The 26,325-nt window shown below is 42.9% G+C and overlaps 1 protein-coding gene across 1 annotated transcript; it reads left to right on the forward strand.

Moving 5' to 3' along the window:
• Positions 1-20,163: 20,163 nt before the first annotated feature.
• On the forward strand, positions 20,164-25,255 carry LOC117595115 (NLR family CARD domain-containing protein 3-like). The gene is made up of 2 exons (XM_034294918.1): positions 20,164-20,167; positions 23,463-25,255. The coding sequence occupies exons 1-2, from the start codon at positions 20,164-20,166 to the stop codon at positions 25,253-25,255; spliced, it is 1,797 nt and encodes a 598-aa protein (XP_034150809.1).
• The last annotated feature ends 1,070 nt before the right edge of the window (positions 25,256-26,325 follow it).

Below are 26,325 nucleotides of genomic sequence, written 5' to 3' on the forward strand. Positions count from 1 at the left end.
TGGCTGCAAATCCAGTCTTCATGGAAAACAGTGTGTTATCTTAATGTTAAAGACTATCGCTATGTTCTGCATCCTACTCCATACAAGGAGAGAGAAACACACTATTTTAACCCCTCATAACGAAACCACAAGATCATATGTTACCAAATTAGAGAAGCATCATTGTACCAATTTCACATATATCCCTCTAATTACATTTAGGATATTATTCTCATATACAATCCTCAGTTATCAGGCGAATACCTCCACGTGTGCCAGCCACCAGAACAACACTAGAAGGCAAATTTCAATTTTGTGGATTCGGCACTAAGGCAAAAGCCGAAAAGGTGGGCCTCGCCAAAGAGTCACATTAACGACGCAATGAGTGCGTTCACCCACGTGTATGCAAAACAAAGCAAAACCTTGCGATTTCAAAACTTCCAAGTTAACAACAACATTGGTAAACAAGATCAAATATTCCACCAAGGAATACACAATGCAGCCAATCGGATCCCTCGTGCACAGGGAATACCAATTGTGGCCTGAGTCCCGGGCATTTGTCAATATCCGGCCACCAGCGGTGTGGGCTACGTCGATGCTAGCGAAACATTCTCCACCGATGCAATGTTGCCGGGCGGGATGGGACCACGCAAATCTCCAAAGATTCCCAGCGATCGGCCGGGTGGAAAACACCGCGGGAGGGTTGGGGCAGTCAGAGGGACGATCCATCCAACCTGATCCAGGGGAACTACAATACAGAGATCAATAAACCCCACACAAACTTTCCCAAAGCTTCCATCAGTCAACACTTTCTACACACCGTAGCCTACGCCTTCAAAACAATCTTATATTATACCTTCTGCAACTTCCATACGAATTTCTAGGCGCAGCCAGGGGCCGGAGGGTGTCAGGTTTGGGGACCACACGATTTCGTCTCTGCTCTTTGCGGATGATGTTGTCGTGTTGGCCCCTTCAAGCCAGGACCTTCAGCATGCACTTGGACGGTTTGCAGCCGAGTGTGAAGCGGTGGGGATGAAAATCAGTACCTCCAAATCCGAGGCCATGGTCCTCAGTCGGAAAAGGGTGGCTTGCCCACTTCAGGTTGGTGGAGAGTGCCTGCCTCAAGTGGAGGAGTTTAAGTATCTAGGGGTCCTGTTCACGAGTGAGGGAAGGATGGAACGGGAGATTGACAGACGGATCGGTGCAGCTTCTGCAGTAATGCGGTCGATGTATCGGTCTGTCGTGGTGAAGAAAGAGCTGAGCCGCAAGGCGAAGCTCTCGATTTACCGGTCAATCTACGTTCCTACTCTCACCTATGGTCATGAGCTTTGGGTCATGACCGAAAGGACAAGATCCCGGATACAGGCGGCCGAAATGAGCTTTCTCCGCAGGGTGGCTGGGCGATCCCTTAGAGATAGGGTGAGAAGCTCGGTCACCCGGGAGGAGCTCAGAGTAGAGCCGCTGCTCCTCCACATCGAGAGGGGTCAGCTGAGGTGGCTTGGGCATCTGTTTCGGATGCCTCCGGAACGCCTTCCTGGGAAGGTGTTCCGGTCCCGTCCCACCGGGAAGAGACCCCGGGGAAGACCTAGGACACGCTGGAGGGACTATGTCTCCCGGCTGGCCTGGGAACGCCTCGGTGTCCCCCCGGAAGAGCTGGAGGAAGTGTCTGGGGAGAGGGAAGTCTGGGCATCCCTGCTTAGACTGCTGCCCCCGCGACCCGGCCCCGGATTAAGCGGAAGATGATGCGATGCGATGCGACTTCCATACGACACATCGGCCATATTCCTCCAATCTGCCCGGTAGGCCGTGCATCTGTCACCGAACGAAAACACCATTTACCGGAAAACCTAATAACACACAAAGAAACACCAAACACCATAGTTTATGCAATTTTGGCCGGTCCACAGCAAATACGTCAACAATTTACCAACACACCAACCCATCAATAAACCCAGCAAACCTGAGCGTAGCAAAAACGCCGGATCCAGAGCGAACACCATGGGTCACCCCGGTACCTTGATTAACGTGCCCAGCATGCGTTAATGTTGTGGAAATGTCTTTATACAATGTATTCTCACTGAGTAAAGGACTGAGTCCCACTGTTTAGATAGGTAGAGGAATGTGGGGGATCTGGTATATACCAAGGGGGAATCATTGACTGGTATCAGCTGATGAAATGGTTACTCTTTATCTCCTTATCTGTATAACTCATCAGGGCATCTATTGTCTGTTCGGGTTCGGTTAGAACCCTTAGAGTTGAAGAAGGTATTTAGGGCAGGAAGGAGAGCTGTCCTTTGTGTGATGTTTAGGTTATAATGAAACAAAGGGAATGTGTTTGATTGACATGAGACAGATGGCAGCATCTATGTGATATATACGGTTGAATGAGCTATCTTTATTTAGAGACTATTCACTGTTACTTTGTAACCTGCATATTCTCTCCTTGCAAGTTATTAAAGCCGTTTATTGCGCAATTGATTTCTCCTGTCTTATCTACCATTTTCATAGAACTGTTTTGCACTTTAGAAATTGCCATCACAGTTAATTAGCTCGTCAGCCCTTTCACGAAATATACCTTACACTGGTGTGTTATACAGTGGTCCAACCACAATACTGTTAACAGTTTTCTATAAGGTCCAACCTTATACTGCAGATTTTCAAGCGCATTGTGCCCTTACCTCCTGAGTTCAAAATGTAAGCCCGGGTACCTGCACTGATGAATCCCAAAAATAATTTAAGCTGGGTGCCCAAAATCTCACCCTTTTTGCAGCCAGTCCACAAGCGGGGGAGGATTAGGACTCCGCCAGGATTTGATTACGAGACACCAGGATAAGTAACCAAGTACAAGCTCCCAAAGTGTGATGGCAATTTCATCGATCAGAACTCTTAAAGGCGGAAGTACAGAAACAAAATTATCTTGGCATAATGAAGTTATTTTTGCAAATAGAGAGATGCGTCAAACACTTACAAACATAATCATCCGAGGAGTCTCTAACTTAATACATGAACAGTTCGTATTTATAGAGGAAAAAGGGGTGTGGTAAGTTGTTGCCCATCTGTCTCGTGTCACATAGGTTTTACCTAATGGGAGGGCTGTCCCCCCCACCTTATCCTTCCTTTCATAATGTTTACTGTTGTGTTCACCTAAACAAGCCAATTGTTCCTACTTCCCCCCAAGGACCACATTCCTAAGGAACAAAAGGACTGACACCCTTCTTGGTCTAGGCAGGAGAACATGGTCAAAGTACCTAATAATCCTCTGATATTTTACAGACAAGTGTGTCACAATCAAAGTAAAGATTTACATACCAGCCAATAGAAAGACAGACATTTCCCAAATGTACCTTAGTTCAAATTTCCATAACAACTGACAGTGACAAAACATTCTACTTACATTGGCCAGATATTTGATTTAAGTAAGGATACCAAATTTAATTTAGGGAAGGATGGTAAGTAATTACATTGTGATATGGTTTAACTTTAACAAGAGTGTCTTGAACACAAGTGTCACTTAGCACCCATTGGTGGCTAAGTGAAGTATAGAAGATACAAGTAAAATTGTCCTTACATCTCATCTCATATGTGAAAACAATTAATATAATTCAGTTTTGGCCTACATCTCTGAAATTGAATTGAAATTGTTAATAATTAACTCATTATTAATTATTTAAGATCTACTCCATAAAACACCTAGGTTGAAGGGCTACCTGTATGAATTAAATGATCAAATACCTGAACATGACTGCAGTGAATTGACATCCTATTCACATAACCTCCTCATGTTCTCACAGGGGCTCTAATGGGGATATGAGTACAGTCAATCACACCAGTCACCCTGGGATTCCTATGGTGTTCTGTATACAGCCCAGACCCAGCCTATGCATATTAACACTAGAACCGCCAAATGACTACGCCAATTGGTGTTTGAGTTTGTAATTAAAATAAAACTGCCATTTTGAAAGCTACACCCTCCTCCTTCCATGACTTTTCATAAATAGGCGTATATTACCATGTTTCGTTGCGGGAATTCTAAACTGACAGAAAACTATTTAGAGAAGATTTACAATTTTTTTACCCTGTTTTCTGACTTAATCCGCTAACAGGCCACACCACTTAGCGTTGGTACCCATATGGTACCCAGGCACTAATCACCCCTCGCTGAATGCATGACATCAATGGATGAATGTTTGATATTCCCAGATTAATGAAAACTAAATTAGTCCATTATTGAAACTTAATACAAATGATATACGCTTCTTATCACATGGGTTACCATTTTTCAATAGGAGATTCAGCTTAGTGTGTAGTCTAATTCAGTGTCTCCCAACCTTTTTCAGTTACTGTACCCCCAAAATGTTTTTGCACTGCTTTCAGTACCCCTGAAGTACCCCCTCATGTTAATTTCACTAGTAAGTCTATAGTGTCATGAGTGTTTTCAAGTACCCCCTGTGGAGAGGCCAAGTACCCCCAGGGGTCCTAGTACTCCTTGTTGGGAACCACTGGTCTAATTCATCAAATGTAAATCGACAATGTAAATCTACATTATTTTAGAAGGGAAAGAGAAACTAAATCGCACACCCATCGTATCATCTCTCTTTGAATTTTCCCTGATTATTTTATTGAAGCCAAATGTATTAGGCTAAATAATTATTCACAAAACGAAATTCCAACGAAATCTCCTCTTTATCTACTAACTCCTCTTGGTTTTTCGATAACATATTCATGTCACCTAAGTCAATAATCTAGGTGAGTAGAGCTATGCATCAGTGTTGACATCAACCTGATAGCCCCACAACAACCCTGGGAGAGACTAGCAAAGACATGTCGTTCACAGCCTATTCATTACAGACCTCGTCTTTTTCTAATAACTCCTCTCAGATTTGCAATTACTTATTGATGTCACCTATAGAAAAATATCATATGCCAGTAATCTATGAGACTAGAGCTATGCATTGGAATTGAAATCACTTTGGACCTTGTCTTTTTCTATGTATTCTTTTTTTTTTTATTATCATGAGACCTTCAATACAAACACATTCCCTGTATTTTTCAAATTAATTTAAAACAGACAAATTCTGTAATTCGTGATTTTATTTTTTTTTTATATAGTTTGATGACAACCCAGTAGATGAACTGATTGTGAGGTTCTCACGTCGGCTCCTCCCCGTCACGATCCTCACCTGCCACCGTTACGCTCTCTCTTCCCGACACGCAGGAACGCACCCAGCAATCCAGATCCCAATCACCAGAATACTGAACACCTGTGCCCTGTTGGCCTCCCTATTTAGCCTGTTCTCTGCCTCCACTCAGTAGTGAGGTATTGTTTGTAGTGGACCTGCCAAGCCTTTGTATCATTGCCTTTGCCTGTTGTTCTCTCCCTTCCCGTGCCTGTCCTCTCTCGTTATCCAGAATCCTGCGTCCTGACCTGCCTGCCTGCTCCTTGGATTCTCCTGCCGCCTAACCCTGCCTGTACTGTTGCCATCGCGGACTGATCACCCGGTATTCCGACCTGTCTGCCTGTCCCTGGATTCTCCTACCGACAGTTGAGTTTCTGCAATTGGAACCACACGACCCTGGTCTCGGTTTTCATTACACTGATGCTCTGGCTGGATGGTGATGCTGTGGAGGAGAATGTCCATGCTAATAGGGACGATTCATATGCTAATGAACCCAAACGGCGTTTGGCTCTGGCGGGTATAGGGGGGAAAAAAGGCCTGGCGGTTCTAGTGTTAAAAATAGACCAAGTATTTTTGTGAATTACTTGCAATGGCATAAAAAGCATATTTGATCTTTAGAACGCATAAATAGCCAGGGAAAACAACAAATGCATCCAGCAGTTTAGTGAGAGCAAGTACCACCTTACAAACTGCATGACAAACAGTATTCTTGCTCAGATGTTCAGCATCACCAATGGAGTACATGAAATGTCCACTGGCAAAATATCACAAAACAAGGCACACTTGTCTGTTCAACAGTGAGGGTATTTCTCGGGGTATAAAAGGTGGCGCTGTATAGTTTACATAATTAAAATGAACATACACCACACACTCTGTTTGTCTTACCACATCTATGACATTTATGAGAAAAGCAAGGGAAATTGGATACTGTTGAAGTCTAACACTTCCCCGAGTTGGTTTGTTGGAAAGGAGAATAACACACCAGGAGTCAGGTCAATTACCGTACCGCATATTCCGTTTATTACAGAAGCTTTTGGAGACAAGTGTCGCCGAACAATGTCTAAGGATCAACAGTCAAAACAGCATTTTATACTTCAACTACGCCCAAAAGATAGAGTCGTTAAATTCACAAAGCAAGTGTGCTATTGGTCCAGTTCCAGTTCTATTCCTTATAAGGATAAATGCAAGTATCCCCTTGCCTCCCTTCTGGTTTCTGTCTTGTCTGTCCGACTATGTGTGTGTGTCTCTAACCTGTGTCCTGTTTCTCAAAAGACAGACATACTAAATCTTTCTCTCCCCGGCAACCGCTTGAACAGGGTTTCCTATTCTCCTACTTGCTCCTTCAGTTTCAGCTCATCTACAAACATTTAATATTTTGTTTCATTGGTTACAACAGCTTATAACAGTTCACTAACTTATACAATCAATACATCTACATTGGTTACAACAGCTTACAACAGTTCACTAACTCATACAATCACTACATCTACAATACTGGTTGTATAAAATGTAACTATTTGTAATTGTTTGACACAGGTGTTTCATGCTGTAATCGCTTAATCGCAACTCTGTAATTGACAACCTGATGAAGGTGTAAGCCGAAGCGCATAGTTTTTTCTGATGATCTAGCCAACACATTAAAGGCTTTTAAAGTTTAAATCCACATGAGTGTCTGGAATTAAATGTTTTATAAACCAGTATACATATTTCCTTGCTTGTTGTACAACTGCTGCTTTGTTTGACCTCTTGTACAGTGAATGGAGTGTCACAGATTAGACTGATGTGGTTATTAATAAAACAGATAATATGAGCTGTTTAATATGGGGTCTATTATGGGATCTTATTTCTTTCACCTTCCTAGTTCTCTCATGTTCTTTCACATTAATTCACATCTGATTATTACAGATTGTGGGACATCCAAACATGTTTCAAAGGGAAACCCTAAAAAATGGAAAACACTAACAAATGTGTTTGAGTTTATCAGCCTGTGTATGTTTAGCAAAATGAATGAGATCAAATGTCTGTTAGCTCCACCTCCTGATGACACAACTGAAAACAGAAGTAAGGTTTCTTTACATGGTTCATTTTGATACGACTGAGCAGCATATTCTTATTTTATCTTTAAACTGGAATAGACTTTTCAGAATGACAATTCAAAGATGAAAACAGGGAGTGACCACATGGAGTAAGTCATCACTTTTCTTTTGAAGGACTGCTACTTTAGTTAGTCAGTCTGTTTTCAAAGGGAAAGTAAACCAGTTTGTCTGTCATCAGTAAAATGTAGTTGAAGAGTGAAGTCAAAACAGGAGTTCAGTCCATATTTGTTGGTGATGTGTCTTTGTTCAATGGTAATGTGTAATTATATTCCGTTTGTGTCTGAACCAGATATTGTGTGTCTCTGTAGTCTTTACAGTTTAAGTCTTGATGCAGGAAGTGTATTTCCATGATGTGTTTACAGGTTTAAGCAGAGAGAGTAAAGGACTGGACTAAGCCTCTAAAATGAGTCTCTCTGGGTAGAGAGAAAAGGGCACTGCCTCATGAATGAGTCTCTCTGGGTAGAGAGAAAAGGGCACTGCCTCATAAATGAGTCTCTCTGGGTAGAGAGAAAAGGGCACTGCCTCATAAATGAGTCTCTCTAGGGAGAGGGAGGAGAAGGGCACTGCCTCATAAATGAGTCTCTGTGTGGAGAGAGGTGAAGAGGGCCCTGCCTCTAATATGAGCTTGTAAACAAAAAACAAAGCTAAGAGGTCAGATTATAATTTAGGAATGTATGTTATAATAATAATGTTTTGATACTGACACTATAACAATCATTTTATGATATGATATATACACTAAAACAATATTGTGATGATATAATATTAACACTGTAATAATTAATTGTATGATATCCCTAAGTGAAACAGAGTCTTGTTCTTTACCCTGGGATAATTATTCAAAATAGTTCAGTGGGTCATTAATCCCCTCTATTAATGCCCAATATGGATTATTTACCCACTGAACATTTAACACAGCAGGAAGACATTAACACTATAATGCAATGTTGTATTTCCCATCTGAGGTCAGAGTTGACAAGTGAAGTAATATTTGTGTTGTATGTTGTCCTTTTCTTCTACGGTTGAAATCCTTTGGCCAGTTCATTGGTTGTCCGGGTTAAATAATCATGAATAATGCATTAAATAAATGGCCTAGTAAATTAAGTACCATTCTAAGAATGTATGTTTCCCATTATAGTAGGAGAGAGATGTAATGTTGGTCTCTGATGTGTTGAAGCCTAATCTATCAGGAGAGACCAGCCTCCTCTGTACCCAGCTGTGTGTCCATGGAGAGTGACTGGTCTATGGGACGACCTACGAAGTTCAAAGAGAGAATCTTTTCAACTGAACACAGGTAAGAACTTGTGGGTCATGATCAGTAAGTACGCAACAATATCTCTTAATTGGATCCCCATTAGTTGATAACAATATTGTTTACATGTTATGTCATTTAGTAGAAACTCTCATCATATATTCCAGAAGACATTACAACTTATTTCTGAATTAATTCATTTGGATATTTGATCCATTGTTCAAAGTTTTCAAGACAGATAACATTACTAACCTACATTAACTAATTAGGTGTAATGACCTTAGTAACAAGGGCCTTTGGTGTGTGTTTTTTTACAGTAGTGGCATAAATTACCAGAGGACGTCTGCTGGGAATGATTTAAGATTATTTCTTCTATTATATTTAGTCACGTGGGTGCTGTTCACACAAGTATTTGTATTATTTCACCCGTAGTACAGAAAACACACATTTCTAAGCACATCCGACATTAACTGTGTGCAACAAACCAGATCAAATATCAGCGTGCTACATAGAAAGACGTGTTTCACATTGAAATACATGATGTTCATACAATTTAAATGTACTGTGTTGTGGAAATTTCTTTATACATTGTATAAAGGACTGAGTCCCACTGTTGAGATAGGTATAGGAATGTGTGGGATCTGGTATTTGCATAGGGGACATCTATTGTCTGTCCAGATGGAGATCAATGGGTTTTAGGACAAGATAGGAGAAGATATACAACAGGGGGAGTAAGGTCAGTTTGCCCCTTTGGGTAAACACTACAGTAAACATTATGGCAGGAAGGATAAGGTGGGGGAAGATAGCATTTGACTTGTGTGATAGAACAAAGGTAATGTGTTGGATTGACAGAGACAGATGGCAGCATCTTACCACACCCCTTTTCCTATGTAATAAATACTGTCGAAATGATGTTTTTATTTAGAAACTATCCACTGTTACCATGTAACCTGTATACTTTCTCCTTGCAAGCAAGATTAAAACCGTTTATTGCGCAATTGATTTCTCCTGTCTTACCTACCATTTTCATAGAATTACTTGGATTTTAGAAATTGCCATCACAACTGTCAGAATAGGTGTCGTAGTGGTATGTGTAGAATGAAGGAATCAAACGCAGGGAGGCGGTTAGCTTAATATTTTTTTAAATAGCATGCAGAAAATCAAACGCACATGCGCAAAAACAAGCGTGCAAAGCTTCTTGTTCAACACCAGACATAGAACAATAACTCACAAAGACGCCCAGAAACACAGGAACTAATATAGGCAACCTAATGAGGGAATGGACACCAGGTGTGTGCAATAACAAGACAGGACAGTGCCGTGGGAGGAGGAGCGGCGTGGCTAGAAGGCCGGCGATGACGCACGCCGAATACCACGTCAGGGGGGGATGGCGCGTGTCTTCCACGCGCGTCCTCGTTACAGTACCCCCCCCTCGATGCGCGGCTCCGGCAGCGCGCCCCCGCCGGCCCCGACACGGAGGACGCTGCGCAGGACGATCAGGGCGCCGACGATGGAAGTCGGCGAAGAGCTCCAGATCAAGAACATCCACCGCCGGCACCCAGCAACGCTCCTCCAGGCCGTACCCCTCCCACTCCACCAGGTACTGCAGGCCCCTCCCCCGGCGCCTCGAGTCGAGGATGGAACGGACAGAGTACGCCGGGCCCCCCTCGATGTCCAGAGGGGGCGGAGGGACCTCCTGCACCTCAGACTGTTGGAGGGGACCAGCCACCACCAGCCTGAGGAGAGAAACATGAAACGAGGTGTTAATCCTGTAATCGGGGGAAGTTGTAATTTATAAGTTACCTCATTCACTCTCCCTAGGACTTTGAACGGCCCCACAAACTGCGGCCCCAGCTTCAAACTGCGGCCCACAGTGTAGACCGGGGCGTCGCTACGCCGGCGGTCAGCAACAGACTTCTGGCGTTCCCTGGCGCGCCGGATGTGTCGATGGGCCACGGACCAGGTGTCCTCGGCGAGCCGGAACCAGTCGTCCACCGCCGGAGCCCCGGTCTCGGGCTGGCTCTGCCACGGTGCCAAGACACTGAGGAGGCCCAGGATCGCTGCACAACGCTCGCTGAATGTCCGCGTCCACGTCCCACACAACCGGCGCCACAATGCACGAGGCAGGGCAGAATCTGTGTTTCATCTACCCGCCTTACACCCGCGTTGCACAACTGTCTGCCTTGGCGTTTTTTGTACCTGAACTTCCCGGGAAGGTATTCCGGGCCCGTCCCACTGGGAGGAGACCCCGGGGAAGACCTAGGACACGCTGGAGGGACTATGTCTCCCGGAAGAGCTGGAGGAAGTGTCTGGGGAGAGGGAAGTCTGGGCATCTCTGCTTAGACTGCTGCCCAAGCGACCCGGCCCCGGATAAGCGGAAGATGATGACGATGAACGTGTCAACGCCTCGACCCAACTGATTCACAACACCTGTACTGGACGCTTGTGGTGGTGCTGGATTTGATTGTATAGGCAAATGTGTCAATGATGATGATAAAGAGGCTGTAAGTCTGAATCAATTGAATGGAAAGTGTGATGGCAATTTCTGAAGTCCAAACAATTTACGAAAATGGTAGGTAAGACAGAGGAAAACTCAAATGCACAATAAACAGTTTATTCTTGCAAGGAGGGAATACACAGGTTACAAAGTAACAATGAATAATCTCTAAATTAACACAGGACAACCGTCAGTATTTAAGGGAGGCAAAGGGGTGTGGTAAGATGCAGATGCTACCCATCTGTCTTAAGTCAATACGACTCAGTCCCTTTGTTCTATCACATATCACAAGGCACCTGTTGTCCATCCCCCCACCTGGGTAACCTTCTCAACCCTTGAGGAGGACTTAAAGTATCTGGACAAACTACAAAATAGACACTAATGGAAAATGGGTCTGTACAGATAGATTTACGATTAACCCTGTTACCAATTAAGAATGCCCCCTAGGACAAATACCAGATCCCCTCTCCCACATTCCTCTACTTAACTAAACAATGGGACTCTCCTTTAATCAGTAAGAATGCATCAGGTTTCAGAAATTTCCATGACAGAAGACACAAGTTAAAATATATTTAATTGTGCACAAAAAGCACAAGTTAAAAACTGCTAAGTTCAAATGATGTAATTCATGGCACTGCTTGGTTAAAAAGATGGTAATTGATTTCTGAAGGTAAAATACACTAGGATCTGTAGATGGGGAAAGCCATTGCTTTGACCTTTAGCTTTACTTTTAGGAAAAAGGGGTTAAAAAGATAAATAGGATGAAGGAAGGCGATTTGTGTTTAAAATGCTGTCTAACTTACCTTTATAAGATTTTGGGGAGAATGCACTTGAAATTGTATTATGCCGTATTTGTTTCCATTTGTTTCTTGTTTCAAATACCAATTGTGATTTGATTGCCTGTTTTGATTGCTAATGCCTGGTTCTGACTGTGTGGGAACGCGTGGCTCACGCTCGTTCCCTACGACATCGGACTAGACTAAGCTACATCGTGTCCATGTTTTATTTTCAATTTTCCCCTTTTCATGTAAGAACGAAGTTTATAATCTGTTTGATTATTGTATATATGTTTAATACTGTAAGAAACACGCGGTGAGTAAAGTATTAGTTACTGTGATCATTTCAGCATGTGAATTTAGCTGACTAAACAGGAAAGCATTGTTCTACTGTAGCCTGCATGCTAGCTGTGCCATGTGAAGCTAAGTGAAAACGAGGTACCATTGTAACATCGCGGTTGTGTTTGTATTTCATACTGTATGTATAAAATATTGCTATTGCTGTAGTCTAAAGAAATGTAGTGTTGACTCACAGTACTGAACGTGCAGAACCAAACAATTTGTGCTTTTGCTACAATTGATGTAAAATTGTAAAAGGGTTCTGGATTAATGATAAAGGAATACCAGCAGTATTTGGCGAGGTGCAGTTTAATATTTTTTGTTTCAGAAATTGTTTTGTAAAAGGTACTATTTCAAGTTAATTCATGAAAACTGTTTGAGATACTGAAAGGGAGATTATTGTAAGTATAGAAAATATAAGGTTTGTTACATTTTGTAACTCTGCCATTATGATGTTCATGGAAAAAAAAAATTACAACATCGGACTTGACTAAGCTACATCGTGTCCGTGTTTTACTTTCTATTTTCCCCTTTACAGGGCCGTAACATCAACGCCTCTACCCAACTGATTCACAACACCTGTACTGGACGCTTGTGGTGGTGCTGGATTTGATTGTATAGGCAACATGTGAGAAGCCGGAGATTGAAAGTTATGTTCAGCCTGTACGTTAGGAGACTAGAGCTATGCTTCGGCGTAGAAGTCGATTTGATAGCCACACTAAAACCCACAGGAGAGACCTGCAAAGACGTGCAGTTCACATTCACTTTGGACCTATTCACTTTGGACCTCGTCTTTTTCTATGTATTCTATTTTTTGTTGGTTTTTGAAGTATGAGACCTTCAATATAAACACAAATTCCTGTATTTTTCATATTCATTTACCATTTAAAACAAACAAATTCTCTAATTCATTATTTTTTGTGAAAGAGAATTTGTGAAAGAGAAATGCTTCAAAGTCCTAAAAATAAACAAAATATATTTAATTCAACATACATGCTTTTAAAATGTTTACTTTAAGTAGGGATATAATGGTATGCAAAATCCATTTAGCTAGCTTGCGTTCGCTACAGGGGTTGTCATAAACGATGACCCAATTGGGGCCTCAAGATGTCTCTTGCGTCGGCCATATTTATAACAGTAGTAGAGTACTTCAGTTGCTAAGCAAAATAAATCTCCACAGAATATTATTCAACAGATAAAAACACAGTTAAAAATTATCTTCATTCGAATTACAACACATATGTCACAAACAGGGTGGTGTAGTGCAGTGTTGCATGGACAAGGAACCAGGTGCAGGCAGGGGTAGTCGGTGTTGATACTTATAAGAAATAAACAAAACACCGAGCACAAAACACACAAAGCAAAGGGCTGACTAAAGCAGCAAAAACGACGATATGAAATGACACAAGTACTTACAATAACGGCAACACACACGACATCCAAACATGACAAGAACAATGAGCCACAATGTGGGGAGCAGAGGGGAAACATATATACACATACAAACGATTCAAATTGGGACCTGGTGTGAAGGATTGAAAACATGTGACAGTCCGGGATGTGTTCGTGAGAATATGGGAACTTGTGGAAATATGGCACGGTGGCGCTGCTGCTCACCGCACCATGACAGTACCCCCCCCCAAAGGCCCGGGAGAGCCGACGGAGGGTCGGTAGCCGGCGGAGGGTCAGAGGCCGGGAGAGCCGACGGAGGGTCTGTAGCCGGCGGAGGGTCAGAGGCCGGGAGAGCCGACGGAGGGTCGGTAGCCGGAAGAGCCGACGGAGGGTCGGTAGCCGGAAGAGCCGACGGAGGGTCGGTAGCCGGAAGAGCCGACGGAGGGTCGGTAGCCGGAAGAGCCGACGGAGGGTCGGTAGCCGGAAGAGCCGACGGAGGGTCGGGACAGGAGAGGGCGGTGGCAGCCAAACCCCGGCAAGCTCAGGCGGTGCAGGCCACTCCTCCTCGGCCTCAGGCGGTGCAGGCCACTCCTCCTCGGCCTCAGGCGGTGCAGGCCACTCCTCCTCGGCCTCAGGCGGTGCAGGCCACTCCTCCTCGGCCTCAGGCGGTGCAGGCCACTCCTCCTCGGCCTCAGGCGGTGCAGGCCACTCCTCCTCGGCCTCAGGCGGTGCAGGCCACTCCTCCTCGGCCTCAGGCGGTGCAGGCCACTCCTCCTCGGCCTCAGGCGGTGCAGGCCACTCCTCCTCGGCCTCAGGCGGTGCAGGCCACTCCTCCTCGGCCTCAGGCGGTGCAGGCTGCTGCCACTGGCAGGAAGGAGGCGCTGGCTGCTGCTCCAATGCAGCAGGGGGCGCTGACTGCCGCTGCTGGCAGGTAGGAGGCACTGGCTGCTGCTCCAAAGCAGCAGGGGGCGCTGACTGCCGCTGCTGGCAGGTAGGAGGTGCTGGCTGCTGCTCCAAAGCAGCAGTGGGCAATCGGCGCCGTGGCGCAGGGACAGGGGCGGCGGAAGGCTGCGGAGCAGGAAGCGGTGTGCGCCTAATTGCCAGCCTACAGCCTGGCCAGCCTGCACGGGGTCGAGGAGGCACCGGACATAGAGGGGGCGTCATCGGGACTTCCCCCGGGCACCCTCTCAGCCCCCCCCTAAAATTTTCCTGGGGGGACCTCGGACCGAGCGTTGGGCACCTCGCCCTCTTCTTCCTCCGGCCTCGCCTATGTCCTGTCCTTCCTGCCTCCTGCATGTCCTGCAGGAGACCCTTCACCAGCTCCCCTTGCTCTTTGGTGAGGGGCTTGACCACTCCATACTGGTCCATACCCCACAGCGGCACCCCGAACCCATCTTGGGGCAACCCCCAGCACTGCTCCCCAAGGGGATCCTCCTCCACTCTCTCATAGACCGCTTCATCGTCATCTGAGGAGAGGGAGTCAGACCCCCAATCGCCCCTCCAGGTATATACCCTCTCTGGAGGGACTGCCTGCTGGTTCCAGGTTTGGTGGCTCATTCTGTCACAAACAGGGTGGTGTAGTGCAGTGTTGCATGGACAAGGAACCAGGTGCAGGCAGGGGTAGTCGGTGTTGATACTTATATTATAAGAAATAAACAAAACACCGAGCACAAAACACACAAAGCAAAGAGCTGACTAAAGCAGCAAAAACGACGATATGAAATGACACAAGTACTTACAATAACGGCAACACACACGACATCCAAACATGACAAGAACAATGAGCCACAATGTGGGGAGCAGAGGGGAAACATATATACACATACAAACGATTCAAATTGGGACCTGGTGTGAAGGATTGAAAACATGTGACAGTCCGGGATGTGTTCGTGAGAATATGGGAACTTGTGGAAATATGGCACGGTGGCGCTGCTGCTCACCGCACCATGACAACATACCATTATACACATACCATTATATCCCTACTTAGAGTAAAATCTTATATAACATTTTAACTTTAATAGGTTAACAAGTATGTAAAAATATATGGCTTACCTTTTATTCTTGTTTGAAAGTTCCTTTTTTGCTGATTAGCACGGCGCAATCCTTTTGTCGGAATGACTTGTGAAATGGATTCTTTCTCAACACAATCCAGCATTTAAATCAGACTACTTCTACGACATACTGAATGGGTACTTTAGGTGCTGATAATTAAAAATGCCCTGTTTTTCCTGCTGGTCCGTCCTATACTATTAATTTCTAAACTACTTGTTTTTCTCTTGAGTAAAAAGACCATAAACCAGGGTGTCTGGTATTGAGAGTGTGGGACAAGGGGGGGTCAATTCCTTTTAATGTAATGTGTTAAATAATCTTAAATTCAAATAGGCCCATCATTTTACATTCTCACTCTGCCTAAATAAATGATGAATTTGATAGATCATTTGAGAAATGTTTATCAAGTTTTTTATATTGGTATAAAAATGTTGGCCTGTTTTGAAATATTGTTGTGGATGGGAATATTCACGATAAAATCTACGTTAAAAGTGCTAAAAGACAGGCAGCCTATTATTGTTATTTTCCTTTGCTGTCCTTGTCATTTGGACGCAACTCCAATAACTCACAACATTTTACCGTTAACATCAATAAGTACTGCAAAAGTTGTTTCATACAAAGCTAATTCCTTAATTAGGGTTTCAGCAGTTCACTTCGTTCTGAATCGTTATTATTATTATTAGGGTGCAATTATTATTCCTCGTGCAATTAAGTGTTTTTTGTGATATGAGCCTGCACCTTCAATACAGAGAGAACATTAACAAACGTGACAATCTCATCCCTAATCATTGAGATGATACCATGGTGCTGAATCACCTGTTCTGCTGCTGTGAGGAACCTGCGCAATTTCCCTTGTGCCATGTAGTCGTGCACCAACCCAAACGCATATCTGCTATCTGTATACACAGATAACGGTTCAGGGTGAGTCCTGAGGACTTCTAGCAGCGCTATGAGTTCTGCCTCTTGTGCGGACATGGAAGGAGTTAACTTGTCACATACAGTAGAAGCAGGACACCTCACCGTGCAGCCTGTGTGAAACTGACCATCCTCCCAGTAGCGTGAACCATCTATGTATGCCCAGGTCATGTTCCGGAATCTCTTGATCCAGAACTGTCCCCAAGGCTTCTGGTTCTGTTTCACAGGTGTGTGGATGGCCCTCTCCCCCACCAAGTAGGTGAGGTAGGATCCTGTCATTGACAGTGGTTACATCTCTAGCCTGTACATCTGCCAACCATCTAGCTAAACGTTGATCAGACACTCCTTGGATTCTGCCCTGCAACAACATTTGAACCAGTGTGAACAACCACAGGTTGTAATCTGACTAAGGGTTCTGTTGTTGTTAACATCCAGTGCAAAGCCAGAAAGTGTTGTGTACACAGGTTAAATCCCTGTTCCACTGGAGGTTTCTTCCTGCTGTAGTAAGATATAGGCCGTAGCTTACCTCCATGCTCCTGGGCTATAGGCCGTAGCTTACCTCCATTCTCCTGGGCTATAGGCTGTAGCTTACCTCCATTCTCCTGGGCTATAGGCTGTAGCTTACCTCCATGCTCCTGGGCTATAAGCTGTAGCTTACCTCCATGCTCCTGGGCTATCGGCTGTAGCTTACCTCCATGCTCCTGGGCTATAGGCCGTAGCTTACCTCCATGCTCCTGGGCTAAGACGCCATTCATCAGAGTGTTGTCCACTGTGTCAACCTGAACATGGAAACACTTTGATAGGTCGGGGAGGCCAAGGGTCGGTGATGAACTCGGAGATCTCGCCTTGGTCCCCAGTTTTGCCAGAAACGCCACTGTATGTCTGTCCTCGGTCAAGAAATGGTGGTTCTGCGTTAGTGTACAACCTAGGTTTTGGACCTCCTAACAATCAATCAGAGCCTTTGTCCTGTTCACCTTGAAGCCTGCATCACCCATTGTCTGCAATAACTTATCAACCAGCTGTAGATGGTTTTCATATGAGTTGTCTGTGTGGAAGATGTTTGCGATTTATACATGTAAAAACTTCTGATATAGCAGTTGATTATTTCAAGTTTAATTACGTGGATCCTGTGATGGTAATTCCATGTATCGACACTCGGAGTAAGGGACACAGAGACAAAGTTCTCTTTGTACATTCAAACAGGTTTATTAACTATTATGCACATATGAGAGACGCGTCAACCGCTTACACACACATAATCGTCTGAGGAGTCTCTAACTCCATACATGAACAATCCGCATTTATTACATAGAAAAAGGGGTGTGGTAAGATGCTGCCATCGGTCTTGTCACAAGAGTTTACCCAAAGGGCGGGCTGTCCCCCCACCTCATCCTTCTCAACTCCTGAGGAGACACAATGTCTGGATAGTCAACAGAGACACTAAAGGGTTATACAGATTTACGAGTACCCCTCTAATCCACCCGTGCCGGTCAAGGATGTCTCCTATTCAAACACCAGACCCCTCTCTGCATCTTTAACTAGTAACTCATTCATACATGTATAGGACGACAAAGAATACATCCTTCTTCTAGGCAGGAGGACATGGCCCAAATACCTAATAATCCTCTGATATTATACAGACATGTGTGTCACAATCAAAGTACAGATTTACATATCAGCCACTGGAAAGACAGACATTTCTCAAACGCACCTTAGTTCAAAATATCCATAACAATCCACAGGAACAATTGCTTTCACAAGACAGAGTGCAAGTACAGAGACCAACAGAGTAGTGTCATAACCATTGTGCTGATTACACATTATTGCTTCCAGCTCTTTATACTCCATCTTGTCAGCTGTCAGAATATTATCTCTAATGCTATGAGATACATACAAAACAAGTCATCATACTTATAGGAAAACAGGATAGAACCCTATACTTCCATGGCAACCATAGTTCTAGGTCATAGTTACCAGACCTCCTGATCTGAGCTACCCCTAATGTCCTACACAAAAGGAAGGATACAGAGGAGACACAGGCAACTTTACCTTGGCGCCAACTGAACAGGGTCGTTGATAAGATAGATTTGAGGCCTGGCACCTTGGTTGTGGCCCTAATCACTTCTAAGAACAAGGCATGCTGACCTAGTTCTTCTTCTGTATGTGGCAACCATGAACAGTCTAAAGCAATTTCAGGTCTAATCTAAAACAGTTCATTTATTTAAAAGAACCAGAGAACCAGTTAAATTATTCATAAAAAATTCTCTTCACGCTTAGACTCCCTTCATCTTCTCACAATATATCCAGGTCCAGGTTTAGGATACACTTTGTGTGTTGTGGTTTTTAACAGTGAGTTAAAGGGATTTAAGAGCCCACAAGTTTCTATTACAGAGCTACAATAGTCAATGTTGGATTATGTATAGTACCATTTATTAACTTGCAATTTGAAAAAAGTTGTTAGTCCCGAAATTGGAAGCACAAAACTGTGTGTGAGTTTTGTAAAACTCTGGAAGTGTAGATGTAATGTCATGTTTTGTCCACAGAGACCAACAGGAGAGATCAGAGTCAGAGATTCTCAGTGGTCAATCTGTCCAGAGTCATCAAACAGACCTGTCCTCTATATTCAGTGTATGTGGTCCTGTTATGTACATTTGTTTCTGTATACCTCAAGTAAAGTTAACCTGTCAATCTTTCATGCATTTGTTAATATTGTTCTGATATTTAATTAACTTTATTTCAGTCTAATTTGAACTTTTTCACTCTCTTTCAGTTACTTGAACAGAATATCATGATGTTTGTGAAGAAAGAGTTAAAGAGGTTTAAGACAATGCTGAGTTCAGATCTCCCTGAAGGATTTAAGAGTCAGAGGGAGGATGAGGAAGGTGTGGACCTTGAAGATGAGAAGCAGGAGAGCAGTGCCAAAGATGGGGCTCTGAAGATCACACTGCATGTCCTGAGGAACATGAACCAGAAGGATCTTGCTGACACACTGGAGAAAAGTAAGAGTTGTCTGACTTTACTGTTGAATGTTCCAAATGATATTATAGTGACCTTGAGACAACGTATAACAACCTCTTCTGTGTTGAAGAACTTAACATAGAAGAAAGAAAGACGAGAGACAGACACATATCTTACATTTGATGTACATGATATATTGACACAATTTATGAAATAACATGTTGCGCAATATCAAAATTAAAATGACTTTGCACTAGATTTGAGATTTAATCAATAAACTAAATCTCAAATGATGTATGAACTGCCAAGAAATACAATAGGCACCTTTACAAAGGCTGAAACACCAGACTATTCTAGTGAAAAGCGTTCAGATTCCCTTTGCGGAAGCAAAGTTAGTTTGCAGTCTGTGTCCATGCGATCATTAGTTTTTTAGTGTTGATTAAAAACCTGTCAGGGATAAGGCAAAAAAACTCAATTTCCACCTAAAATAATGTACCCAAATCTAAATGCTTGTAGCTCATGACCTGAATATAGTAGAAAAAAATGTTTGGTACCATTTGAAAGGAGACACTCTGTAGGAATTATAAATTAATGCAGGAAAGTATAACACAATAGGTTTGGCAGAAGATAAAACAAACCATAAACATGTTTGAGTTGCTGTGGGGAAGGGCAAACATGGATTTGTAACCTGGAGGAACTTCCCACTTGATCTTCTATATGTCAGCAGGATATGGGTAAAGTTTCATGGCCATTTGATATTAAATTCAGTTATCTACTTACTCATTTGTAAAGCAAGCCCAAAGTGTCCTTTCCAGATTGGCCACTTTGTGCCAAATTGCACACTTTGTGCCAAATTGGACACATTATGAATTTTCAAGTTCATACATACACAAAACATACAACACTGCAAAAGTGATTAATTTAAGGGTTACACACTCCCAGGAATGTTACACATGATGGAAAATGTGCTTTCCTTCATAAAGGTACTGACAGGAGGCGCCACAAGGAGGCGGATCCAATGATCTAACATGTGGTGTTTGCATCATATGTGGTGATCTAACATCATAATTGGTGTTTGCATCATATGTGGTGATCTAACATCATAATTGGTGTTTGCTTCATATGTGGTGATCTAACATCATAATTGGTGTTTGCATCAAGTTGCTTGACTCACATTCCATGATTTCTTCCAAAAAAATATAGTCCAAATTGATCTCCTATGTTGCTTTTCCACTTAGGAGTAGCCATTTATAGTAGCCAAGTATAGTTTTTTGAGCAGTGACAGCTATGCGTCTTGGGCAATAGTCAAGTTTGGTTGAAGATTTGTGGGGGTGGTGCACATGGCTGGTGTGTCTTGCCATAAAGTGTGGCTCGTGTGCTCTCAACCTAGGGAGTTTCAAATCCATTGGTCGTCATTTGAGGGAGCTACATGCTACCAAAGACATGCGCTCACGCGTAACCGGTGCCAGACTGCATGTCTTTGCTTACATGGTGCGAAGCATATAGGCAACGCAGAAGGATAAACTATGTCTGGTTAAATGCTAGAGACTCTGTTCTTTTCAGGAATACCAATTATTGCCGTGTTAAAACATAGTAAGGTTTGAATATCATGAATAGTTTTGCTCTGAGTTGGATTTTGTTGTACAACACTGTGGAGAACATGAATCGTGTTGGATTATAAAAACCGGATTTATCAAACAAAACGATGCTTGGCTAAATCTCTGGGACCATCAAGATAAGAAATCAGAAGAAGACGGCTCATTGTAAGTACAGAATTTACCATCAGACACCAAACTAGCGACCCTGGTGCCATTTTTGTGGATGTTGACTATACTCAAACATTTGCATAGGAGTTAGTCTCCGTAATAGCTATTTTAAATTGTGTACTGCAGTTAGATTAATGAGATTCTAAGCTTTCTGCACATATATAATATGCCTATAACAAAAAATAAATGAATTACAATTTGCACACTTTGTGGCATAAACGTTAGGTGTCCCGGCGCCGGGACGGTTGCAGCTTAGTGGAGGCAACTATTAAGTACTGTGTCTAAAAAGCCAATACCTGTGATTGGCCCTGTTTGAGAGTTGACAGGTATTCCTCTACTGTAGAGACTTTATTTAGGGGCATATCCTAAGAAAAACTTTAGATTACATTGAAGTGCCAGAAAACCTGGTACACCAGTCTAATACTTGGTAGGTCTCCCATGGGAGCACCTTTATCCATGAGGGAACGTTGCACAGTCTTAATGCTGATGTTTGTTGAGGGCCCAGCATTGAATGCAGATGTTATTTGAGACAGTGTTGCAGGTCTATCGCATGAAACAATTCTTGCTAGTTGACGCTGGTCACGTTCTCCCACAGTCTTTTTATGGCCATACTGCTGTTGTCAGTTAGATGTTTGGCCAGAATTCTTGTATTCACAGTACACCCTTTAAATGGTAGTGTGTGAAAATCCAAACTTCTCCTGTACCCCTGAAATGCTATGACCCATCTCACAAGCTCCACCTATTAATCCGTGTTGAAAATAGCTTAAAGATGATTCTACATTGTTGCTATGTATTTTGAATGGGCTCGTCTGAACCAGTTTTTTCTGGCACTTCAGTGTAGATTCAACTTCATTGTCATTGAACAGTACAACAAGTACAGTACAACAAAATGCAATTATCATCTAACCAGAAGTGTCACATTTGCCAGCCCTGACTGTGGGAACCTGAGGCGTTCCCAGGCCAGTGTCGAAATATAATCTCTCCACCTAGTCCTGGGCCTACCCCGAGGTCTCCTCCCAGCTGGACGTGCCTGGAACACCTCCCTAGGGAGTCGTCCTGGGGGCATCCTTACCAAATGCCCGAACCACCTCAACGGGCAACTTTCGATGCAAAGGAGCAGCGGCTCTACTCCGAGTTCCTCACGGATGGCTGAGCTTCTCACCCTTTCCCTAAGGGAGAATCCAGCCACCCTTCTGAGAAAACCCATTTCAGCCGCTTGTACTCGTGATCTTGTTCTTTCGGTCATGACCCATCCTTCATGACCATAGGTGAGGGTAGGAAGGAAAATTGACCGGTATATCGAGAGCTTTACCTTCCGGCTCAGCTCTCTTTTCGTCACAACGGTGCAGTAAAGCGAATGCAATACCGCCCCCGCTGCTCCGATTCTCCGGCCAATCTCCCGCTCCATTGTCCCCTCACTCGCGAACAAGACCCTGAGATACTTGAACTCCTTTACTTGGGGTAAGGCCTCATTCCCTACCCGGAGGAGGCACTCCATCGGTTTCCTGCTGAGAACCATGGACTCAGATTTAGAGGTGCTAATCCTCATCCCAACCGCTTCGCACTCGGCTGTGAACCGATCCAGTCGGTATAATGTATGTATTAAGTGTAATATATGTATTAAGTATAATATATGTATTAAGTATAATATATGTATTAAGTATAATATAAGTGTAAAGTATAACATAAGTGTTAAGTATAATATATGTCTTAAGTATAATATAAGTGTTAAGTATAATATAAGTATTAAGTATAATATAAGTATTTAGTATAGTGTATGTACAAGTGGGATGTATAAATTAATGCAAATGCAAGTACAAATGACAGTTCTGAACCCCAATTTGCCGTGTGTGTCTGGTACTGTAAAAGGTTGTACAGGGTTGTCAGGTCTTCTGTTCCACCAGTACAACATGTCCTGTTCTGTAGACATGGTCTTTATTTATTCATGTTGTACCAGTCCAGTATGACTGTCTGTTGAAAAAAAACCTTGTGTTTAAATAAACCCTTTGTAGTTTTCATATGTTATGAATCTATTTTGATGGGTTTTCCCATAACCTTTGTGTTTTTACATATGTTTAAGAATATCTAAATTAATATCGATATTGCAATAATCATGATAAATATCACAGTATCACATTTTGTCAATATCATGCAACCCTACTTACAATACAGACATTTAAATGAACACTAATATTCTCTGTGTTATTTATTAATTGATAATTTATAGAAACATCATTAATATCATCTGGGTTATTTATTTCAGATGAGCTTCCTTTGATTTGCCAACATGATTTAAAATCTAACCTGAAGAAGAAGTATCATTGCTTATTTGAGGGTATCGCTAAACAAGGGAACCCAACACTTCTCAATAAGATCTACACAGAGCTCTACATCACAGAGGGTGGAAGTGGAGGAGTCAATAATGAACACGAGGTGAGACAGATTGAGACAACAACCAGGAAACAAACAAGACCAGAGACAGCAATCAAATGTAATGACATCTTCAAACCCACACCTGGACAAGACAAACCTATCAGAACTGTGCTGACAAAGGGAGTCGCTGGAATTGGAAAAACTGTTTCTGTGCAGAAGTTCATTCTGGACTGGGCTGAAGGAAAAGCAAATCAGGATGTCCAATTTGTATTTCCCCTCTCTTTTAGGGAGTTGAATTTAATGAAAGGGGATGAACTCAGTTTGATTCAACTCATCAATAATTTCTCAGTTGATACCAAAAAAGCAAGAATCTCTAACTACAACAAATACAAAGTTCTGTTAATCTTTGATGGTCTGGATGAGTGCCGACTGCCCCTTGACTTCCAGAACAACAAGAGCTGTTATGATGTCACAGAGTCAACCTTAGTGGATGTGCTGCTGACAAACCTCATCAAGGGAAATCTGCTTCCCTCTGCTCTCCTCTGGATAACTACCAGACCTGCAGCAGCCAATCAGATCCCTTCAGGGTGTGTTGACGTGGTGACAGAGGTGAGAGGGTTCAATGACCCACAGAAAGAGGAGTATTTCAGGAAGAGATTCAGTGATGAGGACCTAGCCAGCAGTATCATCTCCCACATAAAGACATCAAGGAGCCTCCACATCATGTGTCACATACCAGTCTTCTGTTGGATCGTTGCTACAATCCTTGAGCACATGTTGACTACAGATGATAAAGGAGAGCTGCCCAAGACCCTAACAGACATGTACTCACACTTCCTTGTGTTTCAGTCCACACACAGGAATGTAAAGTATGATGCGAAAAAAGTGACAGAACCACACTGGAATAAAAAGAGCATTCTGACCCTGGGAAAACTGGCTTTTCAACAGCTACAGAAAGGCAATCTGATTTTCTATGAAGAAGACCTGAAAGAGTGTGGCATTGATATCAATGAAGCATCAGTGTACTCAGGAGTCTGTACACAGATCTTTAAAGAGGAATGTGGGCTGAACCAGGAAAAAGTGTTCTGCTTTGTCCATCTGAGTATTCAGGAGTTTCTAGCTGCTGTCTATGTGTTTCTCTCATTCAAAAACAAAAATAAAATCAGAATGGGTCAAACACAATCAAACTCCTTAACAACTAAGTTCAGGAAAATACCTGAAATAGATTTTCACAAGACTGCTGTTGATGAAGCCTTACAAAGTAAGACTGGACACCTGGACCTTTTCCTCCGCTTCCTTCTGGGTCTCTCACTGGAGTCAAATCAGAAGCATTTACGAGGTCTACTGACAAAGACCAGAAGAAGCTCACAGAGCCATGAAGAAACAGTCAAATACATCAAAGAGAAGATCAGGGAGAATCCCTCTTCACAGAGGTGCATCAATCTGTTTCACTGTCTGAATGAACTGAATGACCATTCTCTAGTGGAGGAGATCCAAAGATACCTGAGTTCAGGAAGTCTCTCCAGAGAAGAACTGTCACCTGCACAGTGGTCAGCTCTGGTCTTTGTGTTACTGACTTCAGAAGAGGAGATTGATGTGTTTGACCTAAAGAAATACTCCACATCAGAAAAAGGTCTCCTGGGGTTGTTGCCAGTGATCAAAACCTGCAGAACTGCTCTGTAAGTACAGTCACACACACACAGAAACTCTTAAATCTACAGTATATTTATTGACCGACAACATTAATGATTTTATGTACAGGAAGTTACATTCTAGTGTCATACATTAGGGGTGTCACAATATACAGGTATTGACAATAATCGTGGTATTTTAAAAATGAAATATTGGTATCATGTTAATAATACACATATGATAATATCGTGTTCACTAGGCAAAACTATTTATTTTTCCAAAAACCCCTCTCGGTTTTTCGATATCTTATTCATGTCACTTATAAACGATGCATGTGCTTAAACAATGAGACAGGCCTTATGTACTGGCGTTGAAGTCAACTTGTTAGTACAGTTGCCATCCGTCCCGTACTGTACAGGATCGTCCCATATTGAAAAATAAAATGCACAGAATCAATACGGGACGCGATTTGTCCTGTATTTCCATGCACACCCTACTTTACTTTTTAACAAGCTTGGATTGAAACAAGAAATAATAAATCCAAAAAATGTTCATGAAACATAGTGAAGTATTACTTCAGAATGACAGTGCCGTTTTCCCTGATAAAGTTATCAGTTCTGTAAGCAGACGATGCAACCATCCACACACACGAGCTGTAACCAATATCCCACTGGGTGGAAAGTGAAGTCACTTTTATTCATATAAAACATTTAAAAACAACAGGATTTGACCCAAAGTGCTTTACAGTCAAGGCAGGTGGATTAACATCTCCCTCAAAACAGGCATACGTGCAGGCACTACAACATACGTTTTGGACGGTCTTTTTATTTCCATGGACAGTCACATTTGTCCTACTTATCAACATAGAATAGTAGCTAAAGAACGACGGACGGAAAGCAAATAATCTTTGCATGCATGACTTGCTGAGGCTATATACTAGCAAAATACACAGCTGTCATTCAAATGTGAATGCTTTAGTAACTGCAGTAGTTACACATTCTTTGTAGCATAGTGATCACATTACCTAAAGCACATCTTTGATCGCATTTGCAGATGAAGGCAAGAGAGAGAGCCTACATTCCCAACTGTAATAAGTGAAGTACAATATTGAGAAGCATCTT

Source organism: Esox lucius, chromosome 11 (genome assembly GCF_011004845.1).
Source record: "Esox lucius isolate fEsoLuc1 chromosome 11, fEsoLuc1.pri, whole genome shotgun sequence".
Taxonomy (NCBI): Eukaryota; Metazoa; Chordata; class Actinopteri; order Esociformes; family Esocidae; genus Esox; species Esox lucius.